Raw genomic sequence first — 27,131 nt, forward strand, 5'->3', positions numbered from 1 at the left:
ACAATGTGTTATTTGTTATGAAGTTCTATGAAGTTGAGCCAAATCTATGAAGCTGAACAAACTAAAACACTATTTTGATAGCAAGCATCTGAGCTTTGCTGGCAAGGATACCAACTATTTTAGAAACAAAGATAGTGGACTCAATAAAGCCAGACTTGACACTGGTGGCAAGTACCACAAACAAAATGTAGCAGCCATTGAAACTTCATATTTGGTGGCACTCAGAATCACCTGAGCTACAAAACCTCAGACTATTGCTGAGAATTTACTGTTGCCAGGGGACAAAGACGTTGTTCGATTATGACCAGAGAAGAATTTGTTATGAAATTGAGTGCAATTTCTTTATCTAATGATAGTTTCCACAGGAAAATAGATGGCATGTTGCTGTTATTCTTGATCAGGTAACCCAGGAAATTAAATCGGCTCCACTTCCAATATTTAGCATCCAGCTTGAGGAATCTACAGATGTTGCAAACTGTTCACAGTTACTGGTTTACGTGAGGTATATTAATGATGGTGACTTTAAAGATGAATGTCTTTTTTTGCAAACCTCTTGAAAATACAACTATAGCACATGATGCATTTGACACAGGTGGTTCATTTCTGAAACAGCATATGATCTCTTGGGGAAAGGTTTGTGGTGTTTGCACAGATGGTGCTCCAGTAACGCTAGGATGTCGATTTGGGTTTCAAAGTTTGGAACTGAATGAGTCACCAAAAGTCATCGGAACTCGCTGTATGATTCATCGGCAAATATTAGCAATGAACATGGTGTCACAAGAGTTACAGGAAATAATGAAATCTTCATAAGTTCTGTCAATTTTGTAAAGGCGAGAATTTTAAACAGTTGACTGTTTTTGCAACAGTGCAACGAGTTGGATGTGCTGAATAATGCTCTGCAATTACACCCTGAAGTGAGATGTTTGTCAAGAGGAAAAGTTTGAAAATGTGTTTTTGAGCTTCATGATGATCTCAAAACATTTTTTAATCAGAAAGCAAGACCACAGTTTGAAGCACGTTTCAGTGATAAAAGTAAACTGTAGAAAGTAGTTTACTTGGTTGCCATCTTTGCCATCTTGAATGAGTTAAATTTATCACTGCATGGACCAACTGCAACATGCTTCGATTTGTCTGAAAATACCCGATCATTCCAAATGAACTTTCAGCTTTGCCAAAAAAAAAAAAAGGATGAAAATAAAATTTACATGTTGCCTACCTTATCTGCTATCTTTGAGGAACATGACATTGAACCAGACAAAAGGATTACGACGATAATTTCTGTGAAAGAACACTTGCACATGCTTGCAGATGAAATGGCATCATACTTTCCAAATCTACCTGACACCCCATTTGCACTTGCCAGAAGACCATTCACAAAGTTGAAGGTGTTTCTGAGACAGCACAAGAGGAGCCCATTGAGCTTATTAACAGCACTGCAATGAGAACTGATTTCTCTACAATGTCAGTTAAAAAATTCCAGATCAAGTGTTTGTAGTCATATCCTGTTCTGTCTGAGACTCTGTTGCGCCTTCTTCTTCAATTTCCAACATATCTTTGTAAAACAGGGTTTTCCAGCTGGTAGGTTATCAAGTCTAAATACAGAAGTAGACTTGTTGCGGAAGATGATCTTCTTTGTGCTTTTGCAACCCAAGAATTTCTGATCTGGCGCGAAAGCTTTCTTAAATTTCCCTCTGATGTTGGCTCTTTACACATACTGTCACAAAATGTAGCAATGTAGTTTACTGTTGTTATAGTAAGACTGTTACCCATGCTACACCATGCTTCAAGACAAAATTTCATTTCTTTGTAATTAGAAATAAATATTTCACAATACATAATTACACATTTTTGTGATTAATCTGTATGCTTTAATTATGTTCAATTTGTTACAATGAAACTACATCCTCCATATCAGACATTTATATTACAATTCATAACCGTAGCAAAATTACAGTTATGAAGTACCAACGAAAATAATGTTATGGTTGGTGTCACCACAACATAAGGAACCGTATGAAAGGGGTCGTGGCATTAGAAAGGTTGAGAACCACTGCTTAGGATCTGTACAAGTCAAAATTGACATAATTTTAATGGGAAATTAGGAGGAATTTATCTTTGTCTTGTTTTGCTTTGATTTGAGTTTCCATGAGCTTCAGGAGATATGATTTTATGCTCAACATTCAGACTACACCAAGCTGTGTATAAAATTAGTAGTGCAATGTGCAGATGATACAACTAAAGAGCTGTCCAGGGAATGGTTTCAGTGTGAAAGGAAGAGGCCATCATGCTCTTGATCTTGTAACAGTTTGATGTCAGAAAAGCAATGCCCCTCTAATTAAACCCTGCTTTGGATCAGTATAGAAGAAACCTGCTCACTGTTCAACCAAATTCGCCCAACGTGTCTTTGGCCTAGCCATCTCTGAATAGTCCCCCTATGTTGCTTAGGGACGCCTATGTCTACAGCAGTGCCCTGTACAAGCGTCATATTCTGAGGAAGACCAGTGCTAATTTCTAATGCTACTCCATTTAATGGGAGAGCCAGGAACACAATAGGACTCCTGGCTCTTCTAGGGCTTGCAAAGCAGAAGTCCCACCTTTGTTATGGTGGAGAAAACGCAATCATTTTCGTGGTAAAACATTTGTTTCCCTTCTCCAACAGGTTTCCACCTTACGCAGGTTCTGGCTTTTGCAGGTTTTCCGGTATTTTATGGTGTGATTAATCCTTTTTATGTCTTTCGTCTTCTTTTGCGCACTGAATAGGTACACAGTGGCCCTTGACTGTGTCTCTTTGTCTATCTGAGGGAGTTCTTCTGCTCTTCCTGAGGACTCTAGAAAACTTCTATTTTTAAATATATTTTGGAAACCACTCACTTGAATTTGTTCCTTTGTGGATGATTAGCAAGTCGAATGTTACGTTAGCAGTTCCCTGACATCTTCCCGACTTGCTATATCATGCATAGGTGGTTTTATTTGTTTGGAAGAGAAAATGCTGTCATTTTGCATACCGAGTTTTATCAAAACACTTTAAATGAACATAATTTTCAAACTTGAGCTGCAGACTGAGCACAGCACAAAGAGTAATCAGTCAGAACACATTCTGAATGCCTTCGGTGAGTAGGCTTGGGATGTATGCTGGTTGGTCACAATTAAGACATAGCCTGGAATAATTTGATAATCCCATTACCTCTGGAGAAATTAAAAATGATTCTAATCAAAGGTCAAACATGCTTTCTTCTGTTGTTTTGTTTGTTCAACCAGTGATTCAAAAATTTAAAGGCAGACCATAGTATTCTTATAATTAGCAACTTTTTTAATTAACCAAAGGCATAATAGAATTACAAGGGTGACAAAATTGTTAAAATGACATAAATAACAGTTCATGAAAAGTCAGTATCTCTTGCTCCATCAGTCATGATAGGATATTGCTTTGCCACCCAGAAAGGAAAGAGCATGTGGGGAGTACTCATTACATCATCTTTGTTTTATGCATGCAACTGTAGCCACATTTGGAGGCCAGAGATAATAATTTCATTTAATTTTCACTATGAAATAAAAGCAGCTTTTAAAAATACTTATATAACTATGGCAAGCATTTCAATATTTTTGTTATTGCGTAGTGTATATGTTTTATACACTCTGAGACAGGAATCGATAATGTATGCCTTTATACATATATTATATATTTATCACATTATATTACATGTACTTTTTGTGAATCATCCAATTGTCTTTCAAAATAATACATATATAAACCCACCCATACCCCTTAAAATATGGGCTCCATTATTAAATTCTCATTTAAGAAATGATAGGTTTTAGTGAACCATAGAAATAATTGATGTAATGAAAAAATATTTCTGAGTTCAGTAGAAATCTTCAAAAGCCTGGAACTGACTTGAACCTGACTGAAGCACCTCTATACTTTTGTGAACCACCTTCAACAATGAACTTATCTGAATCATACCTACCCTCCTGTCTTGGAGGGGGGGAGGGGAAGGATAAGTTCATTTACGGTACTTTCTTAACTCACATCTGTCCTTAGGGAAAAAGAACCAAGGAAAGACCTTTATGTCCTAAGGGAATATATTCAGAGCCATGGAGCACTGGTTTACTAATTGCAAAGTCCACAGCTCAAAACCACCAGCTGATCCCTGGGAGAAGGATGGGACTTTCTACTCCCAGAAAGGTTTACAATCTGGGAGACCCACAGGGACAGCTCTACTCTGGGTTGCTGAGTCAAAATTAACTCAATGGCAGTGAGTCTGGTTTGATAGTGGATATGTAAATCACTTTTTTTCTTACTCAAATTATGTTTTGTCATTAAATATGGGTTTTTTATTCTATTCTTTATTTTCAAAGTGTTAAGAAATGAAGATTTAAATGAACAAAATGTTAAGAAAGAAAAGATACAGATGTTCCCTGCAAATGGATTTTAACATGAATTGTACCATGTTGAAGACTTTCCTAAACTAGCAAGCCTAGTTTCTGCTGGTAATAACAATCTACACATTTTTACTGTTTTTCATTGAAACAATCACAAAAATATATGTTCATTTTAAAGAAATTAAATGTATAAAACAAAAGGTTCCCTGTGATTGCACAACTCAAGGAAAATACTACTTAACAGTTGGCAATATCCCTCTAAAGACTTTATCATGGGGGATGGCTTACTATTAAAATACATATAATAAAAATGGGTGTAATACACGCATATTGTATGTTTATTTTTCAGTGGAATCATATTCTAAATATAATTCTAGTGTCTCCTTTACTCACTTGGTAACAGCCACACATATATGTCAATAGCAACAGATGTACATTTATATGACCCACACTAGTGTTTGTGCATTGTTGGCACAATGAGCTATTAATGACCATACCATAATTCAGCTGATAATTTTTCATTAGGAATCCTGTCTCTTACAATTTCTGATATTGTAAACAATTCTGGGTGAATATCTGATTACTATAATTTTCACATTTTTCTGAGCACAGTGCTTGCTTGATGCAGGGGTGTCATTAAATATTTGTTGCCTGGATGACCTGATGGGTGAATGAAGTAAAAAATGTGGCATTAAAAAATTCACCGGAGCAAGTCAATTATTTAACATTCTGATTTTAAGTCAAGTCACTTCATACATTGTCATGCTTTCCCATAGTAATTACAATAAAGAAAAGAAAACATGTCTAATTGTTAAATGGCTTTCATCCCTGGATGCTCCCTTAATGTGACCTTGAGCAACTTCCAGTATTTCTGTGTGTGACAATCAGTGTTATGATGGAGTTTAAAAACAAAGCTGCTATTATTTTAAATAGTGTAAATCTGTGCCGCAATTCTGTAATTTTCCCATTCGCTTTCCCTACACAGAACATTTCTGTCATATAGGGGAAAATATATTTCAGCATAATTCATATTCCCTTACTCTTCTTCAAAGCTCTACATTTGATTTAGCAAGCATCTGTTGTGATGCTGTGAGTAGTATTATAAGAGTTCCAATGAGAAAACTAAAAAGTTCCATTCAGCCAAGAATGCACAGGGCCATCAGTGACTCAGAATTAGAAGGGTCTTCCTCTCCACTTATGAGAAATCGCAAGAGACATGATAAGAAGAAACTTCCTTTCTACTACTTATGTGGTTCATTCTCCTGTGGAGATAATAGATGCACTATTTACACCCGCTGGAAGGAAGACAAAACTTCCTCCCCAGTGGACAATACAATAGCAAGTCCATTCCTATTCTCAGCACAGTGCTTTGCTTGCTTAACAAATGCCTTGAAAACCAACCCATTTTCAGGTTTGCTGTTCTTCGGCTAGTGGCCAGTTTATTTACAATAAAGCTAGAAAAAGAAGTCAGACAAGTAATACTTAAGATTTATTTTACTCTCTATTGCTTTATCATGATGGCATGGGATACGATTTCCCTTTTTAATTATTTTATAGGTTAAAAAATACTTAAAAGTTATACTGCATTTTGAAAATTCTACCCCTATTATGTGTAAAGTCATTCATCATGTCACTTTGGATTACTCCATATAGCAAGGAATCTTACTCTAACTTTTGAGCCCCATGGATTCACATTGGGCATGCTTTATGGATTCTCTTAAGGGAAGGAGATTTATGTAGACCAAAAGAGGTTACTTTATAAACAATCCATCCAATTCCACACTTTGATATTATTTAATGATATTTCCTTTTTTTTTTTTTACTGTCCTGTCTATTGTAACTATCCATTTGCCTGGTGCTATTATGGACTATTCAAAAAAGGGACAAATCATTCTTAGAAGAAATAAAACCAGAATGCTCTCTAAGAAGAGAAGAAAATTTTAGCTCCCTTATTTTGGATACATCATCAGGCAAGATCCGTTGCTAATAAAGAGACCAGTAAAGTAGAGCATGAGCAACATTGAAGACAGCCCTCAATGACATCGATGGACAAAATAGCCACAACCGTGGTCTCACACATATGACAGAGCATGAGGGTGGACAACGTGCTGCTATAAACAAGGTCACTATGATTTGGAGTTGTCTCAAGAGTAGCTAACACTACCTGTGCACTAAAGATGCTCTGCGACTAATTACAGATTGGATTTTTGCCCCCATAATGATCAACTTGGCAAGGCTGTGATTCTCATATTATATAATTTTTCTTCATTTTTGTAATCTGAGGTAATTATCCTCTTGTAAATCCTGTCTTCTAGCACGTTAATGAGGTATATTAGAGGAAGTTGCGTTAATGAGCCAGAATGCAATCTATTAAATTAGATTGTATCTTGAGTCAATCTCTTTTGATCTATAAAAGAGATTAAACAAAGCAACAGAGAATGATGAAGCTAACTATCTCGCAGAAAGTAGAGCCAGGAGTTGAGTGGGTCCTTTGGACCTGGAGTCGTGCTGAGAACCTCCTTGTGCCAAGATCAAATGAATGCTTAACCACGTGGGGCTCTCCAAGGGATGCTGGAGATGTTGCCCACAGAGATTGACAGGGTGCAGGAGTCCTCTAAGCAGGACCCCTGAGAGATAAAGTCCTACTCTAGAACAGGTGGGGTGAATTGTTGTCCACAATGAGTTCATAACTTTCATTGATTAATGCCATCCACGTTTACTATTTCTGCTATCGTAACAATAGGAAATAAAAAGTGATAAAATGATTTTTTAAACAAATTGACTGAGAAAGCTTCCCTTTATTTTGCTATAAATATATTTATTTAATTGCCACTATATTTTCTACACACCCGTTCTGCAGTATTGTGTCCAAAGAGAGTACCCGTAATACAACATTTGCTATGTTCACTTCAAAGCACTGTGCTGCCCTCTTTAACTGCTCTAACAGTGTGTCTCTTCCATGCAAACAACCTCACTGTGGCATTCAAATGAAATGTATTCAATACCAGTCTACATTTCAAAGAGCGATTGTAGATACTCATTTTGTAATTAAGCAGTGGGAATGGGAGGCCCCAGCCCTTCTCTTGAGCATGAATTGCCAGAAGAGCAAAACTACATTTTAAAGTAAAACACTTACTTCTTATAATTATAAGAAAATTACCCAATCTATTTTTGTCAAATTGTCTAGTCAGGACAAATTGACATTATGCCAATCATTTGTATGGTCGGCTAAATGTCTTGTAAAAAAAAAAAAAGTTTCTACTTTTGTAATTTACTCAGTGATCCTAAAGTGATTCATTAGCTTGTAGCCTAAAGAACAGTTTGTTAAAATGTTTCTTGGTGTTACATGACTTTTTTTGCCATCTTTCAACTCAGAAATTACAGAAGGCAGCAAAGGGATTGCAGAGCTAAGTACAACTTTTCTCCTGGTGATGTGTGTGTGTGTGTGTGTAAACTCTACTTAGAGTTTAAAGTTTTTAGCAATCATTCAATCATTTTCCTGAAAATAAATGCAGATTAAGGAAAGAAAATAAAATGATGGTCTTGAAAATAATTGCTGAAAATAAGAGTCCTTTAACCTCGGAGTCACCATCCATTATCTTGGTACATTATAAAATAAACTTCTATTTCATGCTGTATGGAGAAATAAACTGTACAGATCCACAACGGCTAGTATCAAACCGGCAAGTAGTTATGGAGAGAAAACATCAGGTTTAACCTACAGGTTAGCCAGGCAACTTGAGGGTTGAGGTGTATTTTTTCTCCCCACCTCTCGTGACCGGGGGTGGCCCAGGGTCCTGGGTGAGGCTGGTGGGGATTAAAATCTATTTCATTATGGGGAAATTTTTATGCAGTTTTTATGCAGAAGAATATTTCTGAAGGACACAAAAATTCTATTTATTTGGATCTAGGAATAAATCATTTCTGGAAATTGTGTTATCTCACCTCTAGTTTTATTAGTGAGAAGTCTTTCTTAAAAAGGCAAGTCATGTACTAAAACCATTCTGGTCCTGTACTTCATCAATAATTAATTTGGACTTGGCAGCAGAATATTCATGTGGTATTTGCTCTGAATCTAGGCTGTGTAAGGAATATTTCTAATCTGCCATCAAAAAGGCTTTGGTTATTATTAATATTAACATAATGTCCCTTACACAGAGGAAATGCATCATATGTAGACACTAACTAATAAATATAACTGACATTTACCCAAACCTCACCTTACAGAAACAACCAGGAGGATTCTTAACCCTAAGATACCAACAATACCCCACTCAATACCTCATCTAGGTTTTCCTCCAAACTGAACCTTATAAAGCTTGCTTCTGACTACCAAAATGCTTACACGAAGAAAATGAAGAAAAGATTGCCTCAGTATTTTTAATATCTCTTGATTACTTTATGTCTTCAAAATACAATTGTTGCCATACACTTAAGAAAATGGTCCAAGCTCAAAATGTTATTTTGGCTTTTACTTTCTATTTTAAATATATTTGTAATTTCTTTTGTGATTACTTAAATAGAATTCCCTGACACTTCTGTGAATCCAGGACAATTTACATCCTTCCACAATTTATTCACTTGTTCACTCATTCTTCCTGAAAATTAAGATCTCAGATAATTTTATTTACATAATTCTACTTTATTAATCAAATTACTAAAGCCTTCCTTCCCAATAAAAATTTACTGTACATTTGTTATATTAAGAGTTCCTATTCACAATCACAGAAAATTTACTAATTATCAATTCAGATATGCTATACATATCTTGATTTCTGATTTTTGCCACTTAATTAAGTTGAATTGAATGGCCTTAAATATTTGCTTTGAAGTTTGCCTGGGGTTATATCTCCTCCTGGAGAACAAACTTTTAGATCCATGTTGGGACACTTCCGCAGCTCAAACTTCAAAGAGAGAATGTGTTTTAATATGTCTTGGGTGACTACAACAATATCAGGAGATACTAAGTCAACAAGTGGCACTGATTGCTTTCCTTCTGTTTGATAGGAAACTCTTGATGGTCTTCCTTCCTCATGTGCTTGCTGCTGTTCCTCTTCATGTCTTAGAGATTTTCAAGAGAGAATGACAGCAAAATAAGCTCCCCCCCCCAAATTGTTACTATTGTTACTCATTACTAGTTAAGCTTCATACTCTTAAGGCAATTGTTACTCGTTACTGGATGAGCTTCATACTCTTAAGAAAAGTCTTAAGGAAAGACTTAATTTGCTTATATGTTTATATCAGGGTACTTTTGCTTATTACAGAAATAACCAAGAAAATCCAAAATATTGAAAATTTAAAATATGTAATAATAATTTTTCAGATCCATGGATGGTATACTACTGCACATCGGCTCTGATAGGAAGTCTATGATGACTCATCTCCTTTTTACTGAACAGAAAGCCTCGTGGGGGCAATGAAAATATATCTAAAAGTTACTATCTACTACTAGCAAATGCTTGTTGGCTAATATTGGAGAAAAATTATACGTTTCTTTTATTTAAAGCAACTATTTCCAAAATGATAGCTCTGAGGATTAGAATTGCAACACAAAACTACCAAGAAACTCATAATAACCTTTTTAAAAACTGCAGGTTAAAAATAAAAAAATAAATGGTAAAATTGGCACATATAATCAGCATTTACACATGGCTTGTGGGCAACACTATTTTAAAGTTTGATTGTTGTTTGTTAAGTGCCATTGAGTCAGTTCCAACCCACAGGGACCCTATGTACACGCAACAGAACAAAACCCTGCCGGATCCAGCCCCCTCCTCCAAATTGTTCCAATGCTTGAGTCCATTGCTGCAGCCACTGTGTCAGTTGTTCTCTCTGGGGCCCTTCCTCTCTTTCACTGACTTTCAATATTCATTATTAAAATGCTTTTCATTTCCATAATAGATGCACAGAGACACAGATATAGCCACTGTTCACATTTATATGAAGTTTTATAGAATAGCTGCAATGGAATTCATAATTTTCAGAGTCTATAATTTGGATTGACCCATTGACCTGGTAACTACTATTGTTGTTAGCAGACATTCTGTCAGTTCCTCCTCAGGGGGATCCCATGCACAACCTAACACAATGTTGCAGGGTTCTAGATCACCCCATGATCACTTGTGAGCCAGACCTTGTGATCTCCAGGGTTTTGAGTGGCCGATATTTTTGTAATTAGATTATCAGGCCTTTTATCCAAGTCTGTTGCAGTGTGGAAAACCAAACCAAACAAATCAACAAATCCACTGTCATAGAGTATGTGACAGTTCATAGCGGCCCCATAAGACAGGATGGAACAACTCCATTGGGTTTCTGAAACTGTGCATACCTATGGACCAATACTGTCAAAGCCTTCTCCTGCCTTTGCTTAGACCTGCTGAATTTTTGGTTAGCATCCTGTTGCTTAACTCAACGCGCAACTAAAACTAAACCTGAGACTTCTAACTGGAAGTTAAGAATTCTATCAATGAACCACCCACAACCTTTAAAAATCTGAAAAGATTTCTAATGCAGGAAGGCACTTAAAAAGAAAACAAACAAAAAACAAAACAAACAACTTTAATCAAACAGTCTCATTGCCCTTCCCTGACTTTTATGATATAACATAACCCAACAGTTCGGTCTGGGTTTTATTATTTTATTTCAGAAAATAGTAGAACAAAACAAGAAATATGCAAGAGAAACTGTCTGTGGCCCATAAAGCCTAAAATATTTACCATCCAGCCCGTTAGAGGAAAATCTGCCAATCCCTTCTCTATAGTAGTTCTACTTTGCCGATCACACAAAAAGAATCTTCCCTGAAGAGTTCCATTTAAGAGAAACAACCACAACTCTTTCTGCTGAGTCATAGGCTGGAGGCTCTCTCTGAAATAGGACTATTTTTAGAATATTCAAACTGTTTTATTTTGTCTTCTTACCAAATCTAAACCAAATACCCTGTGTTAAAAGTAGAAGTACATTGGATGTATCTCTAATACCAATACAATTCCCAAGGTTGTGCTCTATTTTAGACAAAAGTAATTACACATAGGGAGGCTGAGATGTAATCAATTAATATTGCCCTTCCAGACATAATTCATTAAGTGATGTGCTATAATTCTGTGCTGTATACCCATAGTTATAGACTCATTTGGGGAGATGTTTTCTGCTAATGTTAATAGACAAGATTAAGGTCGGATTAAATCTTGAATTTGGAAGAGGGTATGAACTGAGTCACATCCTCTGTTTCCTCGTTGATATGGTTTGCAGACAGACAAAACACCATACCTCCATCAAAGTCATTCCTCTATGTTGTAGAAGGGACATCTTGAAAGCAGAGAGAAGTCCCAGGATCACAGAAAGTTAAAACATTGGAGATCCCTGTGTGAAGTGGTGGCGGCAGAGCAGAGGACAAGGCAAGGAGACCATGAGATAGCAAAGGGGAGTAGCGACAGTCCATCAGGACTATGAGTCAGAGCATCTCTGGTTGGCTTCCTGGCCAGGGATACAGACGCCAAGGGACCATGTGGCTGTAAGGCTGAGGAATGGAGAGAAATTTGGCTACTGGCTGAAGAGAGGTGTTGCTTTATGCTAATGACTGTACTCTCACTATTTACTAATCCTGGTTAACGATAACTTGTTAATAACCCTTGTAAGCATCCTTAATTACCAGAATTGATTCTGAGTTCTGTATGTCCATTGTAATGAATTATCAAACTCAGTGGCTGAAAAAGTTGATATTGTATATGATAGAACAGAGACTTATTTAGCTATTATTCACAAAGTAATTGAATGATATAAGGGAGTGAAAAGGAAAAATTATTAAGCTGTAAATAGCTTCTATCACACCTCAAATTATATCTCATCAGCATCTACTCCCACTATAAAGAAAGTATAAATGCATTGAGATGTTTTTCATTTGTATATTATTACATTCACCTGAAAAATTATTTGATTATGATTATTGATACAACAAATTCTATTTTTCTTTCTACTCCAAAACCCCATGAAATGACAGACAACATATTTTTAAAAGATTTAGAAGAGTAGCAGAAAACAAAAGAGATTGACAGAGACAGATGATAGATTTTGAAGATTAACTTAAAAATAGAAATCAGACGGGGAAAATGTGTGGAGAAGTATATTCTGAAATTGCACGTCGCAGACTAAAATGCATGTGAGAAAAAATACTGAAGTGCTGTGACTGAGAGAAAAAAAAAGTGCCAAGAAGAAAGTGCATTCAGAGCACTGAGGCCAGTCAGTCTCTCCCCTCTTCATGACTTCCAAGTCTTAAACTGAGGAAGAGTGAGCAGGGCACAGCAATGGTACATATTTCTTGGCAAAAGCATTATGTAGAGACATTGGGGCTGTAGCTTTAGGGTGATGAGATATTGGCCATGAAGAAAAGATAAGGATGCTAAATTGTGACCTACAACTCTTTTTTCTCCGGCGCTAATACCACTGTTTCCGTCTCCATCACCATCCTGACAATGAGCTCAATATTCCTTGAAGTCACTGCACTTCTGGTGCCATTCTCAGGACTTGGGTGTGTATGTTGCTATGGGCTCCTGAACCCTATGAAGTTCATATTGTTATTCTATCATTACAAATGGAAAAATGATAGAGCATTTAAGTCATTTTCACAATAGCTATTCCTTGACTGAGCTGAGTTCATGGTCAATGTAGTCTGTTTGTAAAGCCCAGATAGTGAGTCATTAGGACACAATGTATTTCTAAACAGCAGGCAGACTTTTGTCAATGTCACCAACATCCATGACTTCTCAAATAAAAGGTTGAGAAAAACAAATGATCACTCTACATTTGAATAAAATCAGCACTCTAAAGAGAGTTTCTCTTGCTTTACTAGGCAAAGGGTTTTATTAACTTCTGTTTCAAATTTATTCCCAGGCTTTTCCAGTGTATGTGGCGGCAAAGATTGAATCATATATAAGCAAAAACGTAAAAGAGCTGCAAAGGCCGAAAGGCACGGGCTTAAAAATATTAGATGTATATTTTATCAGATCCATACACAAAACACATTTAAAAAACAGCCATCATATAAAATAGCAGCTGCAAGTCACTTCCTGGAGTTTCATCTTCCCCTTGAGAAGCCGACTCAAATCAGTGAGCCTCATTCGGATGCCTCAGCCAAGTTCTCCACAAGATCTGGAACCTCGTCATCCTCATCCTCTCCTGTAGCAAATGGGGCCTCTCCATCCACAGATTGCTCTGGCAGTGCTTCGGCCAGTCTCCGTAAGCTAGTCAGGAGGTCTGCGCCCAACTGGTTCAAGACGCAGGGGAGCATCTGTCAGCTGCAGTGTCTCAGCCTGGCCGGTGATGGTGAAGGTGTTCGCAGCCAGTGAGGCTTGGACTTCGGGGTTGTTAAAGTGGATCATGGTTCCCTGGTTTGTAAATATATTCACCTCTTCAATCCCAGTGATAGAGTTTACCCCTAGCTTCTTGAAGGAGAACTGCAGTCTTTTGTCATCTGCTGTGGCTGTTCTGTGAACCACCTTCTTTCTGTGGACACTTCCTTTCCCACCTATGCACACTTGTGCCTGCAGTTTGGAGAGTTGCTCTTGATTCATGGCCATCTCTTTCATCTTGTTCTCAGAGGAAATAGGGCCGCGCGGGGACTAGGGCTGGCGCTCAGGGGTCTTTGGCTTTGGCAGACCAGCTGAGGTTAGGCACAGATGGGGACGCAAGATGGCAGCTAGAGCTAAAGAGAGTTTCTTATCCTAATTAAAGAAAAGATTACCATGGGAGAAATATAAAAGCACTAGAATGGGTGTGTGTGTATTCTAATACTAATTAAGTAGACCATCCCACCATCCTACCATTGAAAACTATGAGATACTTTTAAGTGTATAACTTTTGAAATAACAACTCTATAGCACTGTTAAATCATTTCAGGTTGGAGAGAGATGGAGTACAAATTACTGACCTCAAAGACAGAGCTAAGGATGAATGAAAGGAAATAATGCACGAGATAAAAGTGATGGAAAATCTGAGTCAAAGCTGAAATGAAACAGCCCAAAGGTCAGTTCATAAAATTCTCAAATCCATCCACTTAAGTTCATAGGTAGACAGAGGATATACATGATGATACAATTACTTCAATTGAGAATACATATGTGATTTTTTAGATTATAAGTTTACAAAATCCTGATCAGCATGCATATAAAAAGATTCATAAATGGGTGTCTTAGTCAAAGTTTGGAACACAGAGAACTAAGAGACTTTTTTTTAATGTGAAATAATTTTGATGCTACTTGGTTGTTTGGAAGTGCTTGCTAATGAACCAATAATAATTTAGGATTTGCATATATCCTTGGGGGTTAATGAATACTAAGTAGAACTATGCATGTAAGAGACCACTAACCCCTAATAGTCCCTGTCCAGTTTGTGGCAGTTGCAAAGAAGTAATACACAATATAGACTCGGTCTCTTGAAGTCCACTACTCTCATGATGCTCTGGTAAATAACTTTTGTGAGCAATCAGAATGGATTGATTTCCTTGGCCAAATTCATTATAACCTATCAAGTCAGAAAATCCATGAGTCGATCTGGAGACCTGATATTGAATTGTTTATTTACTAGTCATGACTACTCTGGACAACATTGTCCTAAACAACAATTCTTTTTGTGATATGAATTCTTCCCTGGGGGCAGTAATAAGGCTAATAAGCTCTTGATAAAAATGTCAGACCTGATTGATTACATAATGCAGTGCACCTGTGTCTATAACAGTATTGCCTGTGACATGGATTGACATTCCTGTGACATAACCAAATCACCTTTATTTTACATAGATGAGCAATCTTGCCATTCTCTGTTTTATGATATTGGCCAACATTTAATATATATATATTTTTGGTAAAGTACCCACCTTGAAATAATACAGATGTTTGGAAGAAATTATTTATATTTATTTTCTCTCCAAAGAAACCCTTGGTGAGGAGAACCAAGACATTTTATGGATTTGGTTACTGTGAAGAAGAGAGCAGTAAACAAGAAGGCTAAATGAACAACTCTCACCGAGGGCAAGAACTTTTGGAAAGTGAATGTCAATGTCAGGACGTGCGAGCATTAGAGCAAACCAAGGGGAGGTAAATCTGTCCGTATCTGTTTCATATTCCTTCCTTTGTTTAACTGGCTGCCTTTTCCTCATATGAATCACTACAAGCGCACCTTGATTTTAAACAAGTGAGATAATTCATTGAAGTAGCAGCATATCTTAAAACGCTTTTCCATGCAAGTAACCGGAGCACAGGCTTTAGCAGCAGTTGCACCTAACTGCAAAATGCTCGTGTCTCCATTCCTTAGCTCTCTGAGATAAGCCCTACCCTAAAGCCTTAGTTTTCCCTTCCAAGAAATGGGATTAATAACAGTACCCACTCCATTTAGCCTGTTGTGAGGATTAAATAAGAATAGCTATGTACAATGGAAATCATAATGACTGGAACATATGAACTGCTCAACACAAAAATGTTATTACCTAGGTCTCTATCTTTCCTGCTTGTTTATAATCCACTACATCCTGATCTTCCCAGTTTCATATTCTTATTTTCTGCCTGTCCCTCTGTTTCTCTCGCCCTTATTTTTCCTTTGTACAACTCGGATCTTCTGAGAATCTGAGAATCAATCGATCTTTTCTTTCTTATATTCTGGGATTCAATGTTTTAGGTTTTAAAAATCATGCTAACCTTCACGACTTGGAAGTATGATCAGTACAAACTAAACAATGTAATAGGATCATCAAAATTTATACCATCTTCAATTTTAACATATCTGGATATTTACCACTGAAAAAAGAAATTTCAGACTTTACCCTTAGGTTAATGGAATGGATGCATTCATCTCATTATTGTGAACACACCCAATATTTAAGTATGGATGTCATTGCTAAAGCTATTTTGAGATATAAATCCCATCAAGTAAAAATCAGTGTGCAGTTCTATGGACTATTAAAATGCTTATAATCATTTAACTGCCAACACATCCAAGATACAAACCACTTCCATCTAATCCCCCAGTCCAAGTCCCTGGAAGCCAACAATTGCTTTCTGCTCATATCACCTCGTCATTTCTAGATATTATAGAAATCGAGTCATCAGCATGTTGGCTTTAGGTTGGCTTCTTTCAATGGTGAACAGTGCTTGAGAGTCGGCCATGTTGCTGAATACACTTAGTATTTTGTTCATTTTACTGATAACACTGATGAATAGACGGGTTATAAGGAATGTACCACAATGTTTTTCGATTCATCAAATGATAGAAAGGCCATCCCTTGATAGAGTGTGAGAGAAAGAGAGATCTTCAGTGGGATGGATCGGCGCAGTGGTTGCAAAAGGGTTCAAACAGAGTATTTTGAGGATGGCACAGGACTGGACAGTGCTCATTCTATGAGTTGACTGAACGGCAACTAATATCAAAACAACAACCATGTGCTTAAATTTTATTAGAAAAATTTCAATTGCTTGCCAAATTTGCTTTATCATTTCTTCTTATCACCAGCAATATACACAAGAGTTTTAGTTGCTCTGCATCCTTGTCAGCACTTAATATTGTCAGTTTCTCTTTTCTTGTTTTTCTTCAGCTATTTAACCAAGAGTGGGATCTCACTCTAACTTTACATTTCCTAATGACACATCGGTTCATGTGGGTATTTGCCCTCTGGGTAGCTTCTTTAAATAACTGCCTATTCAAATATTTTGATCATTGTTGTTTTGTATTATTTATTATTAATGAGTTGTAAAAATTCTTTACAGTTAAAATACAAAACCATTATTATATTATAAAATTTTTATTTATCCCTTGGCTTTTTTTTTCTGTAACATGTTTTTGAAATTTATTGTTAAAAGTTAATCAAAGGTAAAAACTTTTATTTCATTGATTACGTTGCAGTCTTTTTCCTCCACCTATATGTCAATGAAACTTTACAGTCACATGGTTTACAACAATTGTTCAATATTTTCATAAATCTTTTTATATCATTTTTAGATATGCATAACGAACAGTTAAGTATTATTTTCAATTCTTTGTAACATAACTTATTCTTTGAGGAAAATTATATACTTGATTTTTGTTAGCTCTGCAGAGCACAGAGAGAAGCCTGAATGATGTATGGGTTTTAGTTCTGTCACCAAGTAAAGACATATACTTCAACTTCTGTTGTTTCTCCCTCTCCATTTTTAATATTATTTTCAAATTCAGATTTGGAATTGCATTCATGTTACGTTCCTATTAAACAGTAATGTGATCTGTGAACTCTCAACCTATAGGCAAATAGTCAGATGTTTCCTTTTCTACCACCAGCTCGCCACATCGATCACTCTTGTGCTGACCAAAATGCTCAGAGTCCCAAATGGACAAAGAAATCCCTTAGCTTACACACTTAGAATGATAATGGAGTGAGATATACCTCAGATAGCTATATATTTAAATGAGAGGTAAATGGGATATTCCCTTTGAGCTCCACCCCCACCCAATTTTCTACAAAGGTAACCTCCTAAAAAAAACCCTATCCTTAAATGAAGGAATAATCTTGATGAAACATTTCACTGATATTGATTTTCCTAAGGATAGAGAACTGAGTTTAGAAGGATAGCCTTGAAAATTAGCTTGCTGATACATAGTCCTAACAATTTATTTAACATGGCAATAGTATTGCAATTGCTAATAATTATGCCCTCAGCAGGCCAGGCTTCCCTTCAAAATGTCTTCACCCTACGTTCATATTCTGCCTGTTCTCTGTAACACTGTTTATCTTTGACTACCTGGGCAGACTTTGCTTCTATCAAGGACGTCTTTGCACTTGAAGGAGGAAGATTTGGACAATAGGACCAGAAAAGTTTGGCATTTAATATGTACTCTATTTATAGAGGCGGGGGAAAGAGGTAATATAGTACCTTGGGAATGAAATTCAAACAGGCACATTCCTCTGAAATAAAAGGAATTTAAAAAATAAAAGTTATTAAAAGGCACCAATGTAATATAAGGCTTTCATTTTCAACTCCATCCTCATAGCTTCAGTTTCAATAAAAGATCCCATTAGAAATGCTTCCCCCTGAGGTAACTACTCTGGCATTTCTACTATTATTCCACAGACAGTTTATTTTTATTTACATCAGAAATGATGTAAAAGGAGACAATCCAGATCAAGTGCATGCATATGTGAATCTCTCCATCTTTAAGCCTACACTCAATCTAAGAGAAGCAGGAAGCACAATGGAATTGCCAGTTCACTGGCTTTCCCTCATCTACACCAGTCTCTGCCCTTAGACAACCCAGAAAGAGAGCAGCAGAGGTAGAATAAATAAGTGGCAGCCTGGCTGTTCTGTCTATTCACAAATGTCTCCTCAACAAAACGGCAAGCCTCTAGTCTATATTCTCAGATAGAATAAGTTAGTCTATATGCAGATAGAACAGTTATAATAAAAACATCCCAACAGAACATGGTAATTGTGCACACATTGAGTAGTTTCAGTATCAGACACCATCGAACTATTGTTGGGTATAAAAATATCCAAATGTGTGTCGGTGGTTGTATAAAAAGTGTATCTATACAAAGTGCCTCCAAATATTAGCTAGCATAACCAGGGTTTTATCGATATATGGTCTCATTTGCTCCTAAACCAACCAGTCAAAGAGCTATATAGAGTACCAGCTTCGCTTCATAGAAAATAAATGTTGCAGGCAGAGATTACATAATCCTGTACAAGGTCACTCGGCGATTAGCAGATAGAATTTAAGCTCCAACCTTCTTCCCTGAAAATGTGCCTTTGAGCAAATACAAAGAGAACGTAAAAGGCTAACTCCCTAAACATCTCAGACACAGTAGAACTATAATAAGAACGCCATCATGCAGAGGAGGGGATCCAAACAGGCTTAGTGTACATAAAGCACTGCTCAGTGTAGCCCAAATGCTATCTATTGTGAACACAAACTGCTGGCAGGACCTGAAAGAAATCAGGGAGAACCCCATGAGGATTAGAGAGAAGGTATACGGAAATAAAGAAGCCTTTGTAATAAGTAAGACATTCAATAAACTTTGCCTCTCCTTCAATTCCTTTTATGTTTGTTTCACTCATCTAGAAATAAGTCGTGTTTTTTTATTGGACCCTCCAGGGTGCCTTTGGTACTATCAGAAATGGAAATGAGTTGATACAGTATATAAGATTAAAGGCAATTAAATATCTTTGTAATTTATCAACAAGCCCACGTTGTTTTTGTTGTTAGGTGCCTTTGAGTTAGTTCCAATTTGCAGCAATATTATGGACGGCCAACAGGACAAAGCACTGCCTGGTCCTACGCCATCCTCACCACTGCTTTTATTTGGGAGCCTAGCAATGCAGCTACTGTGTCCATCCACCTCAGAAGTCCTTGTCTTTGTCCCTGATCCTCTCCTCTACTAAGCATAATGTCTTTTCCGGGTACTGGTCTTCCTTGATAACATGCCCAGAGTAAGTGAGTAAGTGAGACAAAGCCTTACCCTCCTGGTTCCTAAGGGGTATCCTGGCTGTCCTTCATCCAGGATATACCTGTTCATTTTCCCAGGATTCGTTAGTACTCTCAATCTTCTTCTCCAACACTACAATTTAAATGCATCGATTCTTCTGCCATCTTCCTTCATCATTGCCCAACTTTCACATGCATCAGAGGCTCGGGTCAGGAGAAGTTTAGTCCTCAAAGCGGCATTTTTGTTCTTCAAAACTTTAAAGATTTGCCCAAGGCAATATGCCATTTGAATGTTTAACCATTGCTTCCATGGTACTGATTGTGGATCCCAACAATATGAAGTCCCAGGCTGTTTCTACCTTGCCTATCAGTAAAATAATGCAAATAAAATTTGCTAAATGCATGATTTCACATAATGATGAAATTTTTTATGACTATAAGGTACAGCAGCCAGCCCATTGCTGTGGAACTTAGCCCAGTTGATAGAGGTACTGTATGTGGAACGAAGTATAAGTACCACTTTAGGTTTTTCATGGCTGAAATCTCCTGCCAAGAAGATGGCGGATTGGAACCATCAACCCAATTGCTTACCACTGCCCCACCAGGCTCCTTCAAGGTTTCTCTAGTGATTTATAAAATGGCACACAAGGGGGGAAATCAAATAGATCAAACACATAAAGAGCATAATATTTTAAATTTCCATATATTAGGAATGAGTACACTCAAGGGGTGACAAATGATGGTCATGGTAGGAAAAGTTGAGTATTATTTGTTTAAAAGAGGAAGTAATCACAGTTATTTGACATTACTCATTGCTATCATGTTGATTCTAACCCACAGTCCCCAAGAGTTTTCATGAGTATAGAATGTAGAATGTTTAATCTTTCTCCTGTAGATCATGGCTGGTAGTTTTGAACTATTGACCTTGTGGTTCATAGCCCCAATGCACAACCCACTAAGCCATCAAGGTCCCTAATAATTTGGTTTGAAGAAACCATAAAGTACCCAAGTCCTTCATTTTACTGAATGAGAAGCAAAGCATGCATCACTGTTGCTGGGCCCACATTTATATGATAATGTAACATATTATGTGTCAACTTTCAGAGGCGTGGAGCCCAAACTATCAATCAAGTCACAGCATGATGATGTCTCCTTTGGGGTGTGGATTTTTCTATAAGAGAGACACCTTAGACACTTTCCTTCCTCTTTTGCCCCTTTGCATTCCATCTTGCTGTGACTCTGTGTCTGCCTCAAGGTGCATCCAGAGAGTTACCAGCACACTGCCACACTCCCATAGACCTTACACCCACTAGACTATCTCCGCCAGCCAGTGATGTCCTTGCTTCCCATGCATTGTTGCTGTATCATCAACCTGAAGAAGGCTCCAGCTACCATCAGATCCATAGGCTTGAGTTGGACTACCCTGGGGCACCTTTCTGATAGAAAATTACATCTTGATATAAATTTCAATCTCATTTCTAAATAAGTGCCACTGGTTCCATTTCTCTAGACAACCCAGGTCAACACAGTTAGTTCAGCGTTCTTTCCATCACACCACACTGACCGCAAGAAATTTCATGAACTAAAGTATATAGTAATTATTCACTGCTTGTTCTAGTGGAGTTTCCCTTGGATCCTCAGATCATTTCCGTTCATATTTTCATTGCGACTCTCCTTCATTAGCCAGAGACTGCAACTTTGTTTCAATCTGACTTTATTCTATTAATGGTTCAATTTTCCAACTTGTTATGGCTCCTTTGAATTCTAAGACTCGTGTCCATATTCTTTATCAGTCCAACTTTAAAGACGTCAGTACACTGTAACCCAGAGATTTTCCATCCCGGGGAGAATGCTGTAGAATTGGAATGCCAGTACAATCATAGAATCCAAATAACAGAGTTTATTCCATACACTATCACACGTACACATTAAACTGCTTGGCACACTATTTACGAAGGATTATTCATATCATCAATAATTTACAGACACCCAAACCAACCCTTTATCTGGGTTCTATCTAAGCCATTTACTTTGAGGGAGAAAATATTTTTATTATGCTCCAAAGCATTTTCTAAAACTTTATTCTTTCACAACCATATCTTTTAACCTTGAATTACTTTCTATTTACCTACTTTCACTAGTCTAACTAATCTTGCCAGAACACCCACTTCAATCCCCAAAATGCATACAAACAAACCCTAAAAGATAGGGTTTAGGTGGTGTTTACCATATTATTTGATTACAGGCACAGCTCTAAGCAGTTCATGGTTAAATATTGGTCACTGCCTTTCAAGGTAGCCATTCCCACTGACTTTAGTCACAGATCAGAAGACAGACTTAATTGCAGTTCAATAACCTGATGGTCACTTTCAGAGTTCAGCAGTGCTTAAACCTAAACAGACTGATTCTAGACATTACATTTTTTAACTACTAAGTTGGACTAATGGATTCCACATTTAATAAACTGCACTGAGGCTAAATATAATTTGCATTGCCCATATGGTCATCAAGGAATACGTTCATTACAAGAAAATTGATAGAGTTAACTATGGAAAAATAATACCCACTTGCCCAATTATATAGAATCACATAGTCAGAAACATTTTGTTATGCACATCTTTATAGCATCAGAGTTTATACCAATTTTCATATTTATATACACACACATATATATGCATGATATATATTAGACTTAATTATGGAGCAAAGGACATTCAAGTTTCTCAGTTACATCTAACCACACTGTCAATAGCATATGACCTGGCACACATCCCCTCACTTTTAGAGCTTGTCACAATGCTCCTCTCCGGAGGAGAACGACACGGCAAGAGAGGTACTGCAGAAACTCTCAAGCTACAATCTAAGCTGGTATCAGCTCCCCAACAAGCTTCATCGTGTTCAGAGCAATCATTTTCAAACAGTTTCTTCCATAGGAAGGGCTTCTAATTTCTAGGCATGTAACTGCTGGAGAATACATTAGCTCTTTGCTGGCATGCAGGAAATGCTCGATAAATATTAACAGATGATTGCCAAAGTTATAGATATTATAAATTATACATGTGATACACAAATCAAGGTATTTAGGAAGCATAAACTCAAAATAGGATTTTAAATTATATATAAGAACAACGACTGGAAAACGTAACATGGGGGATAAGCAACTGCAAGCACAGGATACAAAATAGCCCAAGCCTTTCTTGGTAATCAAATATGAGCGTTGGCGCTTTTATTCTTTTCCACAGAATTCATTCTCAATGTGAATTTCAGTTTTAAATATTAAAGTCACTCAAGCTTGAAGAACAGTGTTTGCACTCCATGCAAGAGAAATATAGGGTAATAATCTTGAATATAAAAGATCGTTTTAGGGAAGAAACACATCTATGGTAGCATTTAGAGTGAGGTCTAGACTATCAATCAAGAAGCCTCTTACTATTAGTTTGTAAGAGAGCTACCTTGCTGCAGGGGCTGACAAAAGGGCCCAAAACAGAGAAATGATGCTTTGTCAAGTTGAGAAGATCTGAGAGGTGGCTCCATCCCACTCAGTGAGTCAAGGTCACATGACAAATGAGTGGCAAAGACAGAGAGGCCCAAGGGAATGGTATCTGAAGATAAGAGTCTGGAAAGATGGCCGTGGCTTTTTTTTTTTAATACTGCCTCCCAGTGAGTAGTTTAGCTTTTGTTCAGGGGTAAACTAAACTGCAGGCAAGCCCTGGTTTGGTATAACATGGACAATTCTGAGATTCCCAACAATAACTCTTGTGTGACTAGACAGAGACCTCAGGTGGGATGCCCCCAAGGCTGTCATTCTGGCTCAGGGCCTCATGGTACCAAGGAACCTTCATGGTTGTAGCATTTTGATTTGTGTATATATATATATATATATATATATATATATATATATATATATATATATATATATATACACACACACACACATCTATATCTCAATCACTAGGTAAGTATTTAAATAGGTTCTGGTCTTCCGAGCCCATTCACCAGCGGGCCGGGCTATAACTGAGGGAAGTGTCTGGGCTCTGTGGAGTTCGTATGATAATGAATGATAAATGGTTCTGCAAGGAGAGGTGTTAGGAAAAAAGTGAGCTTCCATGATTAAAAGGATGGCAGGAAAAGTCAGCCAGTCTCTTTGCTGGGAAAATGATAAATAGAGAATTTGAGGGTGGGTGATCTTTCTGTCTGTGTTTTTTAATTCTCTTTTTTTCCCTTTCTTTCTTTTTTGCAAAATGTCCAAATGTGTAAGTGTCTTATTAGAATAATATTCACCTAAATGAAACTATCATCTTCCAGGGAAAAGCACAGATGAAAAAACTATCATCTTCCAGGGAAAAAGCATAGATGAAAATATTTTAATTGGAATGAAAGGAGAGTCTGACCTTCCCTTCATGTACATGAATTGCTGCATGCCAAGCTGATTATCTGTTCTGTAAACTTTCACCCAATACACAATAAGAAATTAAAAGAAGTTTTAATTATTAAAAAAATCAATCAGAATCATGTTAAGGAAATTCTGCTCTCTGGATATGGAGACATGGTGCTGCAAAGCGCCACCACCAACCCCCCTCCACACTGCTCTTCCAACAGTCAAATCGTTCAACTAGAGAGCAAAGGGTAGTTGGCTGAAAAAACTCACTGCCATTGAGTTGATGCCAACTCATAGAAACCCTACGGGACAGGGTAGAACTGCCCCGGTGGGTTTCGCAGACTCTTTATTGGAGCAGAAAGTCTCGTACTTCTCCCTTGGATATACTGGTGGCTCTCAACTACCACTAGGTTACAAAATGTCAATCCACATTTCAGGGATTTCTTTGGCATTAAGATCTGCATATAACCTAGGTTTCAGTAAGTAGATATTATTTACAGTCTGCATACCCTGGGAAGTGAGCACAAGGGTGGTTAACCTTGTATGGCCATTTTGGGTTTACTGTCTAGAGCCATATTGGAATTTCTCTGGCTCTAATTATATTTAAAAAGGGAAATGAGTCCATAAGGATATTTTTCTCCACCTTTACTTGTAATGGCCCCAATGTGGATATAAAAGGTTGTAAGAAAACATTTAAACTATATGATTATGTTTGCTGTGAATTGAAAGTAGTCGTGATTTCTTTAAATGTGCAAGCTTCCTCTGTACTGCCTTTATTCAAGTCTGTGCATGGCGAAAATTTCCCAAGGAAAACAGATTGAAAGTAGTTAACAGCTAAACATGATTAAGTTTAATTTAGAATGATATAAATGACATTTTGAAAGTCAACATATAATTTTCTTAAAATGTGGATCACTTTGACACTTATATGTACTTATATTTTATAATGCCATTTAGATTTCTGTATTTTTTAGATGAGGGAAAAAATTAAAAGAGAAAGCTACATAAATTTTTTTTCTGGAAAAATCAAGTATAATCAAGAAAACAGAAAGCTGGGTCAAATTTAATAGTGATCCAAGGAGGACAGATCAAAAATTATTTTTCTGGCTTATTGGAATTATGTATGTTTTTTCCATTTCTTCTGTAATTTATCTTGTCTATTAACTACAGTGCTATCATTTAAAACCAATCATAAATAAAATAAAAGCAATCATAGTAATAATATCAATGTATTTATTAAGATAGCAATATTAATATCTAATGAACTATAACTCACTAATACAAATACATACAAGCAAAGCAGTAAAGTCTTCATAAATTTCAGCTGTATTTGAATATTCTCATTCCAAATAAGAGAACTCACGTACTAATTAGAATGTCACTGCAAATAGGGTGTTGAAATGTAGGCATCCTTTCCTCTGTGACATCCAAAGAAACACCTCCAACTTCATACGCACCTTTACATTAATGGGAATGCTAAAAGGATTTGCATTCAGTTTCTCACAAATCCTATTGTTTTAAGATATCAGAGATAATGCATCACATTTATCCCTTATCATGGTTGATTGGATAGGATTTCACAAAAGAACTTTGGCCTTACACAGCGTATAAGAATGCTATTAAGTATGTGAGTGCCTCAGGAGATGCGTGGACAGTGTTTAGAATGTACCTGCTATATATTTAAGTGCTCCATTAATAAATTATTAAACTATTATTAGAAAATATACCTATAGTAAAGAAGTATTGATGATCAAAATGTATGTCCATAAACTGCACATAAAAGAATATTAAGTGCTTGCAAGGTTTTGTAGTGATGCATACACTCACCAAATAATGTAAGTCCTTTCAAATCAGAGAACAAATTGGCACAGAGTGTACAGTTTCAATTCATCAAATATCTGTAAGTTACTACGAATGAATTAAAGAAAGGCATTTAGCCCAGAGTGAAGGAAAGGTCTCAGACTTTAGTACAAATTCACAATTTCATTAAAAATTACTTTAATTAATTACTATTTGGGCTTATGAGTAATGACAAGATTGTCCTGACAGTTTTACTATGATATCAAGTCTTTGTGAAAACAGCTACAGTAGACTTAAATTGAAGCAGCATGTGTTCTCCAGAGTCCTGACTTGAAGACTCAACGCTTTCTCAAGAAGCCGGTGAAATGGATGCATTCCGTCTCTGGCATTTTCTTTCATGCGATGTGTTCATGGTGAGCAAGAGTTACAGAAGGAATAGACCCACACACGAGTCAATAAAACCTCATTAACCTGTTGCTTTACCTATATCGGTCAATTACCATCACTCTCACTTGTTCATTAATATAGTCAATAAATATTTATTAATTTTTGACTATGCGCTGTACACCACGGATATTCCAATAGATGTTGGGTAGGTATGATACCCATCCTTTCTGCATTGACAGGTTAGAAGAAAGATGATTATGAAGAAGTATGTTTACATGCCACTACTTGTCTGTCAGTGTGGAATTATGCACGTGGCTGCAACAATGGGCTCAAGAATAGGAACAATTATGCAGCCAGTGCAGGACCGAGCTTACAGCCACTATGGGTTGGAATCCACTCAATGGCACCTAATAGCAATGTTTATATCAGGGAGGAGGTGGATGAAGAAGGAAACAAAGCAGTACTTCTGGGTGTGTTCTATGTGTACAGTACAACTAAGCACTCCTTACCCAGAGTTTCTTCTCACAGGAAATGGCCTCTCCATTCATACAAACCCATGTTCCCATAAGTCAGTGATTCTACCCTTTGGACACTGGAACTAGGTAGGAGGCTCCAGAAGCAGATACTTGCACTTTATCTTGGATTATAGCCTATAGCATAAAAGTTTCTATTGCCAACAGTGCACAGTGAGTGGTGTGTTGAGTAATCTTTAACGGAGGTCAATAAGTCACGGAAATTTTGGAAT

The 27,131-nt window shown here is 37.0% G+C and overlaps 1 protein-coding gene and 1 pseudogene across 18 annotated transcripts in view; both read right to left on the reverse strand.

The window, feature by feature from the left end:
* NRXN1 (neurexin 1) overlaps positions 1 to 27,131 on the reverse strand; it is a 1,245,618-nt gene that overhangs the window by 1,185,112 nt on the left and 33,375 nt on the right. The window contains exon 2 of one of the 18 annotated variants that reach the window (XM_075535223.1): positions 23,753 to 23,758. The exons of the other annotated variants lie outside the window; for them this stretch is intronic. Coding sequence (XP_075391338.1) covers positions 23,753 to 23,758 — 6 coding nt within the window. The remainder of the gene's footprint in view (positions 1 to 23,752; positions 23,759 to 27,131) is intronic. 18 annotated transcript variants of the gene reach the window in all.
* On the reverse strand, positions 13,493 to 13,967 carry LOC142430212 (transcription factor BTF3 pseudogene; annotated as a pseudogene).

Source organism: Tenrec ecaudatus, chromosome 17 (genome assembly GCF_050624435.1).
Source record: "Tenrec ecaudatus isolate mTenEca1 chromosome 17, mTenEca1.hap1, whole genome shotgun sequence".
NCBI lineage: Eukaryota > Metazoa > Chordata > Mammalia > Afrosoricida > Tenrecidae > Tenrec > Tenrec ecaudatus.